Genomic DNA, 14,330 nt, shown 5'->3' with positions numbered 1-14,330 from the left:
ATTGGACACTGAATCCTAAAATGACCCCCAGACTCACAGCCACGGGCAGTTCTATTACACGTGTTTGAAAACAGGGCAGTGTTCAAATCCAAATAGACTGTGGCAATTGATTCTTGATCAATGATGGAATGATTCTAATCTCGAACGGGCGGGGGATCAATCGTGTTAATGTCCCGAGATTGGCTGAACTTAATTAGCTCAGGTCCCGGTCCATAGTTTATCTGGTGGTCTGCTTTTGGCCGGGGTCGTTATGTGACCCCATGCTGATTCAGATCGACCATCGTTTCTCTTAGAATAGCAGGGCTAACGGTCCCAGGACAATGTCCAGACCAGCCATTCGATGTCAAGTCTCTGTCATGTCCTCTGTGTCAATCATTTCAGCCAGCCCTGTATCAACGCACTGATCCATTCCTTTTCTGCTACCATCTTTAAAGAGTTTACGGTGTGTGTGTCAGACTCAAAGACGGAAAAGAAGAATGAAATGAGCTCTGAAATTTGGTGTGGCATTTTGTTAGCCATTATTGTAACGGCACTGTCTACTATCACCCCAAGGAGCACCTATCTTCCTCTTCATCCTCCCTATCTTTGTTCTCTCTGTCCTTTTCCTGTCCACATCCTCCCCTGACCTCAGCCCTTCTTCACAGCAGTCTGTCTGTCCTCATTAAGCGAGGGGAGAGATGGAGGGAGTAGACGAAGGGAAGGAGTGTTCCCTGGGCCTTTTCCCAGCTCTCTTCCCAGGGGGTCTGTTTTTGGTGTCAAATAATAATTGGTGTGTGTTTATATGTGTGTGTTTATGTGTGTGTGCGTGTGTGCGTGGAGAAGGAGTAGTACTGGTAGTCTGAAGAAACTGCACCGAGTCTGAAGAAAGCTCATGAGATACAGAGATGTTGTCAGGTTGAAAGAGTTTCTCTTGTGAGACTTTAGTGACGTAGTTGTCTGGGGTGTTCATTTGACTCCATTAATGATATCAAGATGGCGGAGCCTGATGATCCCTTAATCACTGGCTCTTACTGGAGCAACAACAGTAACTCACTAACCTTCACAAGTGGAAGTTACCATTCTCTCTCTCTCTCTTCTTTTCTTCCATCTTTTCTCCCTCTTGTAATGGAACAGTCATTGGTATTTTTACTGGTTGATCCTCCCTCTTGGCTGGCACCCCCTCTGCCATCTTGTTTACCATCTGCTTGTTGCCCCCTGTGGGGTAGACAGCCGTCTGCTTCGGGGGGGGGGGGGCTGTCACATGATGCCCTCAGATTGCGGAGGGTGAGGATGACTCATTATTATAAGGGTCCCATTTATAGAATAGACTGAGTGACATAGAGGTAAAAACAGAGACATGGTGTATAATCAATGGTGAAAGGAGAGAGATGGGTGACATTGACATGTGGGTGACAGAGGAAGTCAGAACGAGAGGGAACACGAATCTCTTGTATCTTTTCGTCACCCCCTAGATGGATGCTGTCTTCTCCATCACAGAGCAAATCTGAGCAAATCTGTCAAACTCACAGAGCTGAAGTTAATAACCCTATGAAGACGTGTACACACACACACACATCCACACACACAGCATTACACTGTAGTCGATCTGCTCTCTGTCCTTCCCCTCCCCATCTGATCGATGGCTAGAATGCTCCATTCTTTTCACCTCACTAACCTCTCCAAAGGAATGGAAGTGAAGTGGCTCATGAAATTGACCTGACACAATCAACCACTTTTTCTGTCTCACTCTCTTTTTTTGTTCTCGTTTCCTCCCTCCCTGTCTCCCTCCCTCCGTCCCCGTCTCCCTCTCTCCGTGTCTCCCTCCCTCCGTCCCCGTCTCCCTCTCTCCGTGTCTCCCTCCCTCCGTCCCCGTCTCCCTCTCTCCGTGTCTCCCTCCCTCCGTCCCCGTCTCCCTCCCTCCGTGTCGCTCCCAGAGAGAAGATGACATATCTGGATCTGTCTTGCGCCTAATGTAGCATGATCTAATTCAGCTGAGATGGGCACACCTGGCATTAGATTAACCTGCCCTGGGCACACCTGGTGCTCTGGGGATTTGATTAGGCTGTGATGGGCACAGCTGAGAGAGAGGACACGGGGATTGGATTCACCAGACAACTGGTACACATTGCAGGGAGAGCTGCTGTGCTGCTCTGCAGAGCTCATCTGTTAACTCATATACACACGGATGCACGTGCGCACACAGACATGTACACATGGAGGCACACACACGCACGCATGCACGCACGGAGGCACACACGCACGCCCGCATGCACGCACGGATGCACACACACACGCACGCACGCATGCACGCACGGAGGCACACACACACGCACGCATGCACGCACGGAGGCACACACACACGCACGCACGCACGGAGGCACACACACACACGCACGCATGCACACACACACGCGCACGCATGCACGCATGGAGGCACACACACACGCACGCATGCACGCACGGAGGCACACACGCATGCACGGATGCACACACACACACACACGCACGCACGGAGGCACACACACACACACAGAAGGTCTTTCTGTTGGATTACAGATGCTGTTTGTAACTACAACCAATGTCGTGATTATAGTGTAGTCCCTCCCCTTTCCACATTCGCTTACATTCTGTGTCCTGCTACTAACTCCCTCTATTCCTCTCGACTCCGGTTAACCAAGGCACAATTTGCCTCTTAGCTTCAAGCTATCTCAGGCAGTATCACAATAAACATGCCCTCGCTCATAAGACTCAAACTGACACAGGCCTCTTTGCCTAGACACATTTAGCCTCCAGTAAACACAAACTTTCTGCATTCTCTCCTCCTCCTTCCAGCTAATCAGCTCTCCTGTGTTCTCTGCCCTGCCTAAGACTTCTGAATATAGATGTCAGATATGTACAATATCTATTACTGTAGACTCCAGTGAGTGGCTTGTATAATATTCTACCAGTGTGTGACCTGTTTTAAACGATTGGCTGTGATTGGTTCAGTACTGTGTGCTGATAGGCTCATTGTATGGTGATAGGAGCACTGATATGTGTTTAACCAGAGAGGAAGAGGCGAAGCGAGAGGAGGAACTGGACCCAGTGGTTGGTTGTTTTTTTTTTCTTCGTTGTTTTTCCGCTCACCTAGCGAGGAGTATTTGTATGGAGGTCAACGAGTGTCACGGTCGTCATATGGAGGAGACCAAGGTGCAGCGTGAAATAAATACATAACTCTTTAATTAAAGAGAGAACACTGAACAAACTATACAAAACGAACCGTGATGCTAATATGACTAGTGCAGACAGGCAACTAAACATAGAATAACAACCCACAAAATAACCAAGGAATATGGCTACCTAAATATGGTTCCCAATCAGAGACAACGATAAACAGCTGCCTCTGATTGAGAACCAATCTAGGCAACCATAGACATGTAAACACCTAGACTAGAAAAACCCCATGACATACAAAAACCCCTGGACAATACAAAAACTAAACGAACCAAAAAAAATGAATAGCTTATTTGCTACATGTGGCTTATTTGATCGAATGGAAGTTTTGTAATGCTTAGGTTTTTACGAGTGTACGAAGTAGGACACGTGACAACTTTGAGAGAAAGAAACACTTCATATCGAAGTTGAGCCTGTTGTTCACTGCCGTCTCATTGGCTGGAATGGTCCCACCTGCCTCCTCCCGACTGCCTTGCATTTTTGAAGACATTTATTTTCATTGTTAGAGCAGCCACTTGAGTATATATATATATATATATATATATATATAATGGATAATCTGTGGTTTAACACACATCCCTGCCTCTAGCTACCACCCCTCCCTCCCTCATCTCAACAGGTCAGGAGGTCCATGTAGCTGCTGGCTCTGTGTGTGTGGTTCAATCCATCTTCCAGCAACAGGTGTCGAGTGGAATCAGTATCGAACTCTGACAATGCAACGCAGAGAGGAGAGAGGGAGCAGGTAGGGCCAGTCATCAGGCGAGAAGCGAAGAGAGGAAAGTGCATTTCAAGACATCCATAGAGTAGAGTAGGCCTCAATGTTCCCTTAAAGCTGCACATGGGCGCACAGCTCCCCCGGGACTGCCTTGCAGAATACATTTCAGCCCGCACAGAGAAGCAAGAGATTGAACTCCACAAACTTTCCCGTTTTCCCCTTTAGTCAACACTATCAACGTTTCCCTCTACTGTGTGAATTGTGCTCGAATCAATGCAATATTAGCTACTGTCAATGCAACAACCTGAAGCAAAACAAAGTATGCAAGAGATTTTCTGTTAGGCAGAGCACATTGGAGTAGGATTCTATTGCATTTACAGGCATGACTCCGGCCCATATTGAGCTGGATTGTGTTTACAGCGTGAGGGGTTACGAGTAGATGCGCTTGTTTTGAGATCAAAGCGAGAGCTGCATGTACCCACCTGTGCACATTTGTTCATATTATTTGCTAGGTAAAGAGCTTTTCTTTATGTCTTAAAGGGGCAGTGTTGTATTTTGAGACAGGCTTTGATAAGCTAAGTAGCCAATAGGCAGAGGGTAGCATTATTTGTCTGATTCTCTGTTATAATGGTGTGGGAAAAATAATGATATTTATTTTGTGAAGTGGTTTCTTGCATCAAACAACAGAACATTTTCAGTCACCTCCTTGTCTGAAGGAGCAACAGGTTAATGTAAAAAAAAATGTTGGCATTTTCTCCATAGTTTTTTTATGGTAGGTCTACATTAGGATCAAATAGCGACGGTAGCATACTTGGCCACTGGTATAACTGGAACTTAAAGTGGGTACAAACGCAGTGTTCACAGTAAACGCGCCAGAAGTTGCACAGAATTTTCACAACGTTCAAGTCTGCGCTCATCAGACCTGAAATTTGCTCAGTGGCGATAACAATTATGTGAACATTGGTTAGCCTCATCTCGGTTTTTTCAAACATTACAATATGGAGAAAAAAACAATCAAGTAAAATATCATTCACAGATGAGTCACAGTAGGTTGTGCATGACTGATGTGTTGGCAACTGATATGATATGATTTGCCCCTTTTTAAATGACTCAATGATTGTGAATGAGATATGAGATCAAGCTCACAGACACGGTTCCCTATTGGTATTCCGAGCATGGCATATCTCTGCTCTCTCTGTCAGGGAGCTGTACATTGTCTCCTCTCTTCTCCCATAGCGCAGACAGGCCTTTTGGGAAAACACATTTAGGTTCCCATGGTTACAGTGGATGTACTGATTTTTTTTTGTTTTTTTAACCCTCTGAATTTTGCTTATTTTCCATAGTATCATTCTCCTTCTTAATTTGTGCTCCTGGTATTTTGTGCTTCATAGTCATTTGTATGCAGTGCAACTCCAGCTTCCTCCCTAAATGTGTGGCTGAGAGGAGCTGATGGGCTTTAAGAAGAGGTTTAGCAGCCAGCTGTGTGATATAAGTTATCCTCTAAAAAAGTAGAGAACAGACAACCCCCGAAAGGCCCTCCTCAAAGCAGCCTGTTATCAAGTCGCTCTGTTCCCAGAGACAGGCCTGTCTGCAGCCTTTTGTCTCAACCTACACTTACAGCCAGAACAGGTGTTCCTGCCTCGCCTTCATTTCAACACTGCTACCCCCGCCGTCTCACCTCACGTCCTTCTTTAACAAGCTGTTTGTTCCTCGTTCGCTGGGAGAGGAGCGAAGTGGGATTCGCTAATCTCTGAATTCATTATTCGCCTATTACCATCCCCGGCACCTGGGTCCCGACAGGCACTCCTGTGTTCCCTCCATCCTAAGCACACATTTATAAAGTAGCGACTGACTATACTGTCTGTCTGTTTCTAAAATCCCACTCCCAGCTCTGTGCTGTCCTAGTGCCTATGCTCCACCGTGTAAAACGAGCAGAGTACAATGGAATGGTGTCCTGTTTTTCCAAAGATGACACATGGCGTGATAACGCTTCGTTTCTGTAGGGACAATGTGTTCTCCCCACATGTTAATGCTAATGTGTTGCTCAGTGATACATCACCCGCGGGCCGTTTACTATCCGTCTCGGGGGCTGCTGATGTGTATCGATCGTGAACACACACACAAAAAAAGAGGTAAATCAGCACATCTCCATGGTTATGGGGAGGTGGAGAGGGCGTAGAGGAGGGAGTCTGGAACGGGGCCCTGGCGTTTCGCTGTAGAGGCTAGCACAGAATCAATCGGTGCAGGATCAGAATCAATGGCATCGATGGCAATTTCGACGTTGGGTTTTGACAAGCTGATCCTCCATTGTGGGCACTCTTGCACTCTATTGCTCTTCCTCACACACCAGCCCACCTCTGGCTGCAGACAACAATCCCTGTTCTCCAGGTGATTCACTGCTGACCATGGAGGTTGTTTGTAATAGGTGACTACCTCTGTCATACTGCATGTGTAATGTGTAGAGTTGTGCTATCCCCCACGGACTCTTCAATCCCCTCCATACGTACACTATTGAAGCTCTGCTTAACTAAGCATGGCCTGAGAGTGATTTTTATCTCACCGGGGTGCACATTTGTCTCATCTGAATAGCTTTCATGGGATTTAATCGCTTTCCAATTGTGCTCCAAGATATAATGGCACATCAAGTGTGTCTCAAGCACTCCCACTATGCTAACATTAAGCCAATCCCATTCACATAAGGATCCTCTCCTCAGTCTACATATTTTCTTGATCCCAGCGATGGGCCTTTGCCAGTTACCACTTTCTTAGAATGTTGTTATCGCCCTGGCAAGCTAGGTTACCCACCATGGTGACACCAGCAGTCCCAGAGGGTCACAGTGGAGCCAGTCTGCAGATGTTTAGCTCTATGTCTTGGGTGTGTGTGTGTGTGTGTGTGTGTGTGTGTGTGTGTGTGTGTGTGTGTGTGTGTGTGTGTGTGTGTGTGTGTGTGTGTGTGTGTGTGTGTGTGTGTGTGTGTGTGAGCCACCTCTCTAAACCAACAGTGCTGTGAGCGATTAGCCTGGCTCTGTCCTGGTTAATGAGGTCCTTGTCAAAGCTGGATGTCTCTGTTCCACCGTAGTCGGGGAGATTTTGCGCCAGTTCCTCAGGGAGAAGATGAACCCCACTGAGTTCTGCCCCAGCGAGCAGAGTAGTGATGCGTGTGTTAACTTATAACCCGCAGTCCCCGCGGTTATATCCTCAGGGCGGGCGGGTTCAGGATCGTTAAATATTGTGTGGATGAAGGGTGGGTTGAATAAAGAAAACAATACCTTCAAAAATCCATTCAATTATTGTGCAGTTTATATCTATAGGTCACATTGAGGTTTTTCTCTCATTATTCTAGGCTGTCTGGCATTAGTGCTTAAGCCACAGGATCTAACTGTACAAGCGCCAAATAGCCTTACACGCCAATCTCCAAATGTATTTGGGAAACGGCAGAAGAAGCTCAAGTCGATCCACAGAGACAAAAAGGACAATGTCCGAGTTTTAATTCAGTAGAGAAAAGCTGCCAAAGGGACAGTTGAAAAAGGAGAGAAGGGAGGGCCAGAAAAGGTATGTTTGGGAAAGATTTGGTGGAGTGTTAAAAGAGGATGATAGCAGTTATGCTACGTTATGTGTGATGATTGTGAGGTGCTATACAAATTTGACAGTCACAAGACAGGGACTTCAAATAGGCCGATGGCACATCAAGGGAACTGTAGCCCACTGTTCAGATGGGTTAAATGGAAACTGAAGTCTGGACACTGACTGTAGGTCTATAACCTCTCACATATTAGCAATTGCGGGTGGGTGCGGGTGAACAAACAGCTTATCCGCGCACCATTAGAGCAGAACACTGACGATGGCATCATGTGGTCACAGGAAACACTCTGCCTGCCTGCCTGTCTCACTCTGCAATGCCCCCAAGGGAGTTTGTGTTGTGTGTGGGTGTCTGTCTCTGTATCTGTGTGTGTCCTTGTGTGCATGCTTACATTTCATTTGTGTGTGCGTGTGCATGTGTGCGCTTTGAATGTCTGAGTATGGGGCAATGATACCATCAGAACTACCGTCCTCACCTCATCCCCTCACTGTAGAGCTCTGCATAACATATGGCTATCCTCAATACTGGGTCAAACAGATCTGGCTCATTTACGCAAAAAGTTTCCATGATGTGTCTCCAACATTCTTTTGATTTCAGTTGTTATTGAAGTAGCTTTAGGATTTTTCAGAAAAGCATGAGAAACAACGATGAAGTCATAAAGTCTGCGTTTGGTTTACAGCTGTCTGGCTGAACTTAAAATGAGTTTCTCCTCATTACTCTGTTTTCTTCCTGCTTGACTGGGAAGGATGGTCTCCAGAAGACGCTCTGTTTCCAAGCCCGTTCTAGCGGTAGTTCCAGTAGCTCCGAGACAGAGGCGGTGCTGTACACTATACATAATGATGTGTCACAGAAGCCATGCTACCTACTTGCCCTCAATAATGGTGTCTGCCAAAGCAATGAATAATGGAGGATAATGTTCCGTGTGTCTGCATGCCACTACCATTCTCTCCTGCCACTTTAATGAATAATAGATCCCCTGTTTCTTCTCCTCTCTCTCTCTCTCCTTCTCTCTTTCTTTAGGGACTGCAAGGAAGGGACGAGGGGGCAACGAGCTGCATTAGAGGAGTGAGGGCAGTCTGAGGGCAACAGGATCTGAAAAGGAAGACTTGGCTGATATAGAGGGAGAAGGTAACCCCAGGACTTAAGAGGGGGGGAGGGGGGAGGAGGGGGGGTTAGGTGCAGCGCTGGACTGCAGGACTGAAGGACTGGATGCTAGCCTCCGTAGGCCCCAGCAGGTCCCAGCTCCCACAGAGATGGCCTCCAACTTCAACGACATCGTCAAGCAGGGATACGTCCGCATGCGCAGCAGGAAACTGGGGGTGAGTGGAGCCCCAAACTGAACTGGGGGTCTTTTGGGAGTCTCCGTCCTTAGCGAGGGGGTGTGTGTGTGTGTGTGTGTGTGTGTGTGTGTGTGTGTGTGTGTGTGTGTGTGTGTGTGTGTGTGTGTGTGCGTGTGTTTCTGCATGTCTTTTAACTGCCTGTATCTCATGAAAGAGAAAAGAGAAAAGGAAGTAATGGACGATAAAGGCCTGTTTTGTGCTCCGCAGTGTAGTGACAGTTTGTTGGTTGATGTATTCATTGATTTTCTCTTCACCTCTCTGCTTCAAGCCATGAATATGAACATGAAGTATCCATATCAGTATGGTAATGCATATGAGTCAGTGCTGAATGACGTACATCTGGTTGTTGGAATTAGTCTTTTGGGGATGAGTCCGATGAATTATGTCAATGAACACAAATGAAATGTTTTAATTCTACACTTATGAATATTAGTCAGTATGGCACAGACTGCCTGATTTACATTTGACATTTTAGCCTCCCGTATTTCTAGTCATCATAACGACTACGGAGCACAATTGATCTGCTTTAGTTGTATTGATTCTCCTCGAAACTGTAGAGGATTTTCATTCAGATATTTATTCAGAGAAAAAAATCACCTTTAAACGGCTCGTTTTGGTTTCCCTCATTTGGAAGTATTGTTTTGTCTGTGTTGGCGTGAAGCCAGACAGGTGTGTCCTCACACTGAGGTCAAGTCCAGGCGTTATCGGAAGGAGACTGATAGCACGGAGGCGGAGTGCTTGTGACACGTCGTGTGTCAGTGGAATAATGAACTGGCTTCAACCTGTTCTGTGAGAAAACGCCTTTATCAGACGAGGAAGGTATACTGTCTGGTGAGAACACAGCCTGGTAGAAGAAGGGTTAGATTTGTATGGCAGGGCTGTTCTCTGTGTGATCCTCTCATGGTTTTCTTCGTTTTCCCCATAGAACCATTTATGGTTCCAGGTAGAACCTTTTAGTGGCGAAAGGGTTCACTTGGAACCAAAAATAGTATTAGGCAAGTAGTTTGTGCATTAGTGGTTTAATCCTGCGGTCGTGTTTTTAGTGCTCAGGGGTAAAGATACAGGCTTAGTGTCAGTGTGGTGTGGAAGTCCTCTGTAATGCACAGACTCAGTTACAGACACTGTAGCTCTAAGAAGAGATTACCCATGTCTGTATCTCTCTACCTACCCAGAGGAGACAGTGGACTACAAACACACACACACACACACACACACACACACACACACACACACACACACACACACACACACACACACACACACACACACACACACACACACACACACACACACACACACACACACACACACACACACACACACACACACACACACACACACACACACACTGGTTTCTGTCTCAGCTGGTTTTGGCCCAGTATCTCTTATTGTGGTGTACATACATGTTGATTTAAGACTTGGAGCCTTGTTGGATAGTCCCGAAGAGACCATCAGGCTAACCCCTCTCTTCTATCCCCTAACCATACCTACTGTCCTACCACCTCTTCCATCCAACCTCATACCTTCCTGCAGCGCTTTCTATCTCTGTGTCATGGCATGACGTCTCTTCTTTTCTCTGGCTGTAATTATTACAGGAGGCAGGGTCTTGGGTTTCTGACCCGAGGAGAACACCACCACAGTAGTTTAGGCTTGTCTCTCTCTATGTCCTCCTCTACTCCATTTCTATCTCCTTCGTGCCTCTGTGGTGGAGTCACTAGGAAATGTGCACTCAGCAGGATTGGGGTTACCGTGGTAGCGTGGTGACGCATAGCTCCCCGGGGAAGCCAAGCAGTGGATTACCTGAGTTTGGTTTACACCCTCCTCTCTCATGGTCTCTCTCTCTGTTCACTTTCTCTGTCTGTCTGTCTCTCTGTCGGTCTCTCTCTCTGTCGGTCTCTCTCTGTCTCTCTGTCGGTCTCTCTCTCTGTCGGTCTCTCTCTGTCTCTCTGTCGGTCTCTCTCTGTCTCTCTGTCTCTCTGTCTCTCTCTCTCTGCCGGTCTGTCTGTCTGTCTGTCTGTCTGTCTGTCTGTCTGTCTCTCTCTGTCTCTCTCTCTCTGTCTCTCTCTCTCTGTCTCTCTCTGTCTGTCTCATTGTCTGTCTGTCTGTCTCTCTGTCTGTCTCTCAATTCAATTTCAATTCAATTTTAGGGCTTTATTGGAATGGGAAACATATGTTAACATTGCCAAAGCAAGTGAAGTAGATAATAAACAAAAGTGAAATAAACAATAAAAATGAACAGTAAACATTACACTCACAGATGTTCCAAAATAATAAAGACATTTCAAATGTCATATTATGTCTATGTACAGTGTTGTAACGGTCTGCAAATAGGTAAAGTACAAAACGGAAAGTAAATAAACATACAGTGCCTTGCAAAAGTACTCATCCCCCTTGGTGTTTTTCCTATTTTGTTGCATTAGAACCTGTAATTTACATTTAATTTTTATTTGGATTCCATGTAATGGACATTTACAAAATATTCCAAATTGGTGAAGTGAAATGAAAAAAAAATAAACCAACATAAAAGTGGTGCGTACATATGTATTCACCCCCTTTGCTAGGAAGCCCCTAAATAAGATCTGGTGCGACCAATTACCTTCAGAAGTCACAGAATTTGTTATTTTGCACACAGGTGGACTTTATTTAAGTGTCACATGATCTGTCACATGATCTCAGTATATATACACCGGTTCTGAAAGGCCCCAGAGTCTGCAACACCACTAAGCAAGGGGCACCACCAAGCAAGCACCACAAAGACCAAGGAGCTCTCCAAACAGGTCAGGGACAAAGTTGAGGAGAAGTACAGTTCGGGGTTGGGTTATAAAAAAGGGAGTAGTACACAGTGTTGTACCAGATCTTCAGTTTCTTGGCAATTTCTCGCATGGAATAGCCTTAATTTCTCAGAACAAGAATAGACTGACGAGTTTCAGAAGAAAGTCTTTGTTTCTGGCCATTTTGAGCCTGTAATCGAACCCACAAATGCTGATGCTCCAGATACTCAACTAGTCTAAAGAAGTCCATTTTTATAGCTTCTTTAATCAGAACAATAGTTTTCAGCTGTGCTAACATAATTGCAACAGGGTTTTCTAATGATAACCTTTTTAAAATGATAAACTTGGATTAGCTAACACAATGTGACATTGGAACACAGGAGTGATGGTTGCTGATAATGGGCCTCTGTACGCCTATGTAGATATTCCTTAAAAAATCTGCCGTTTCCAGCTACAATAGTCATTTACAACATTAACAATGTCTAGACTGTATTTATGATCAATTTGATGTTATTTTACTGGAAAAAAATTGAGTTTTCTTTCAAAAACAAGGACATTTCTAAGTGACCCCAAATTGTGAACGGTAGTGTATGTGCACACCAAAACGCATATAAGCATACCACATGCCTACACAGATTCAAGCTATGCAAATATATACACCCCCCCCACCATGTGCACGAATTCACACATACTGTAGACACGGTGTATAAACACAACATTTATAATAGTTCCCCTGTCCACGTCTTTTATCACATACTTTGCACACTCTGTCTGCATAGACCAGAACAAGCACTCAAACACACTATCTTTTTTCCCTGTCAAATGTGTACCCAGACAGTCACCTTCCTCTCCTGCCAAAACCCTGCCAGTCTACTGCCACGCTGGCCTAGTAAGGCTGGACAGCTGGCCTTGCCATCTCGGTCTCTCCTCCATAGCCTATAAGAGCTGTTCCAGACCACTGCTCTTCTTTGCTCTGTCCTCCCCCTCCTCTCTCCTTCCCCCCTACCCGCTCTTCCTCCTCCCCTCCAGCTCTCACTTTCACTCTCCCCAGAAGACCCTTGACTTCCCCAGTCATCTGGGCAGGCTAATTAACTCTCTCTCTTTCTCCCTCATCTCCTCACTCTACCTTTCCCTTTCAGCCTCTCCCTCCTGCTGTGTGTCAGTTAAATTGCAGCAGTCCAATCAGACTCATAACAGGCTGTTTAGCATTCTGCTTCCGTTGGCGCTGTACTAGCTGGCTTCTCCTCGCCGCTTCTAGGCTCGGTGGAGGAACGGCCCTAATTGCTTCGCAGCCATCCCACTTGACTGTGTCCTGTTTTATAAGCAGGCGAAGGAGGAACATCAAAAGACACTTTACTGGTGAATCAACAGACGAGCCAAGGTTGATCAGGGAGGATGGAGAAGGTCTGAGAAGATCTGGTTTAGGTAAACACAATGTCAGCGAGGACGTCTTAAATGTTTAATCCCACCTGAAGAGAGAGAGAGGGCTGATTGAACTGATTGACTGACTCCGACTCACTCAGACTGGACTGAACCTTCTGGAATAAGAGCTCGGTATCTTTGTCCTGATCTCTCCTGGTTTTGACCTACCACCGTGTGTCTAGTCTAGGAATGTCAGTATGATCCTGTGACTTTCCACTGCATAAACAGAGCCGACTGTATGATGTGTAGATTGCCTCTAGCTAGATATTACACTGACACACGACGGATCTGTGGTTTTGTTTCCTCACCACTTGTATCTGACAGCGGTTGGGGAAAATTGCAAGCGAAACCTCAGAACGTTGTTTTCTCAAGTTCAGGCAATCCTAATGGCGTTAGGTTAAACTACTGTTTTGATGGGAGGGAGAATGATGTTGAAAATAACAAGCATCAGAAATCAAATGGCTCACTTTGAGAATCAAGCGGACTCCATTCACCTCACAATCCCCCTGCCTCTCTGAGCCCGTTCCCACAGCTGCAGTGACAGATCTATCTCTCTCGTCTATCTCTCTCCTCTATTCCCTTCTCTCTCCTTTTTCATCCCCCGTCAAGTCATGGTGAGCTTCCAATGGGATCAGCTTAGAACGTTTGGATGCTGATTTATGTTTCCCATTCAGATTTCTAAGTGAATTTAGGTGAATTCGTTTTGAATAAGATGGTGCCAATCATTCCCATTAATTTTCTATTCAGATCTGCACATTTCTCATATTCTGAACCACACAGGGTGTGTGTGTGTGTGTGTGTGTGTGTGTGTGTGTGTGTGTGTGTGTGTGTGTGTGTGTGTGTGTGTGTGTGTGTGTGTGTGTGTGTGTGTGTGTGTGTGTGTGTGTGTGTGTGTGGTATAATAAGTTGGACATCAGCCTGGTGTCAACCTGTTACCGTTATTAGCCGGTTAATCCTGGGATCAGGCCGGGGTGGGGCTCGTCCCAATTGGGCTGCTGTGACAGGAAGGATCTCCTGGGAGCTAGGGGGGATTAATGTAGGCTAACTGCCTCTGGCCCCTTCTGGGGCAGTCGGGAGCCAGAGATGAGGAGGAGAAGAACCAGGGTGGAGCCAATTAGACTGAGGAGGGCAATCTGAGTGGATGAGCAGAACGACTGTACAGGGAAGATGCATTAGTGGTGCAGGATGTAGTTCACGTGTGTGGGGATGTGGGTAATGTATTTACACACTATGCTGGATGTGGATTGTTGTGTTCCTGTCAATGTGTCTAAAGAAGAGCTCAGATATCACTCTCTGAAAGGGTTCTTAAA

At 46.0% G+C, this 14,330-nt stretch overlaps 1 protein-coding gene across 1 annotated transcript in view; it reads left to right on the top strand.

The window, feature by feature from the left end:
• The window catches only part of LOC118362275 (docking protein 4-like), a 63,273-nt gene that overhangs the window by 30,240 nt on the left and 18,703 nt on the right, over nucleotides 1-14,330 (top strand). The window contains exon 2 of the mRNA XM_052480450.1: nucleotides 8,508-8,806. Coding sequence (XP_052336410.1) covers nucleotides 8,741-8,806 — 66 coding nt within the window. The 5' untranslated portion in view covers nucleotides 8,508-8,740. The remainder of the gene's footprint in view (nucleotides 1-8,507; nucleotides 8,807-14,330) is intronic.

The sequence above is a fragment of the Oncorhynchus keta genome, chromosome 2 (genome assembly GCF_023373465.1).
Source record: "Oncorhynchus keta strain PuntledgeMale-10-30-2019 chromosome 2, Oket_V2, whole genome shotgun sequence".
Lineage (NCBI taxonomy): Eukaryota > Metazoa > Chordata > Actinopteri > Salmoniformes > Salmonidae > Oncorhynchus > Oncorhynchus keta.
This window is presented reverse-complemented; position numbering and strand designations above follow the sequence as displayed.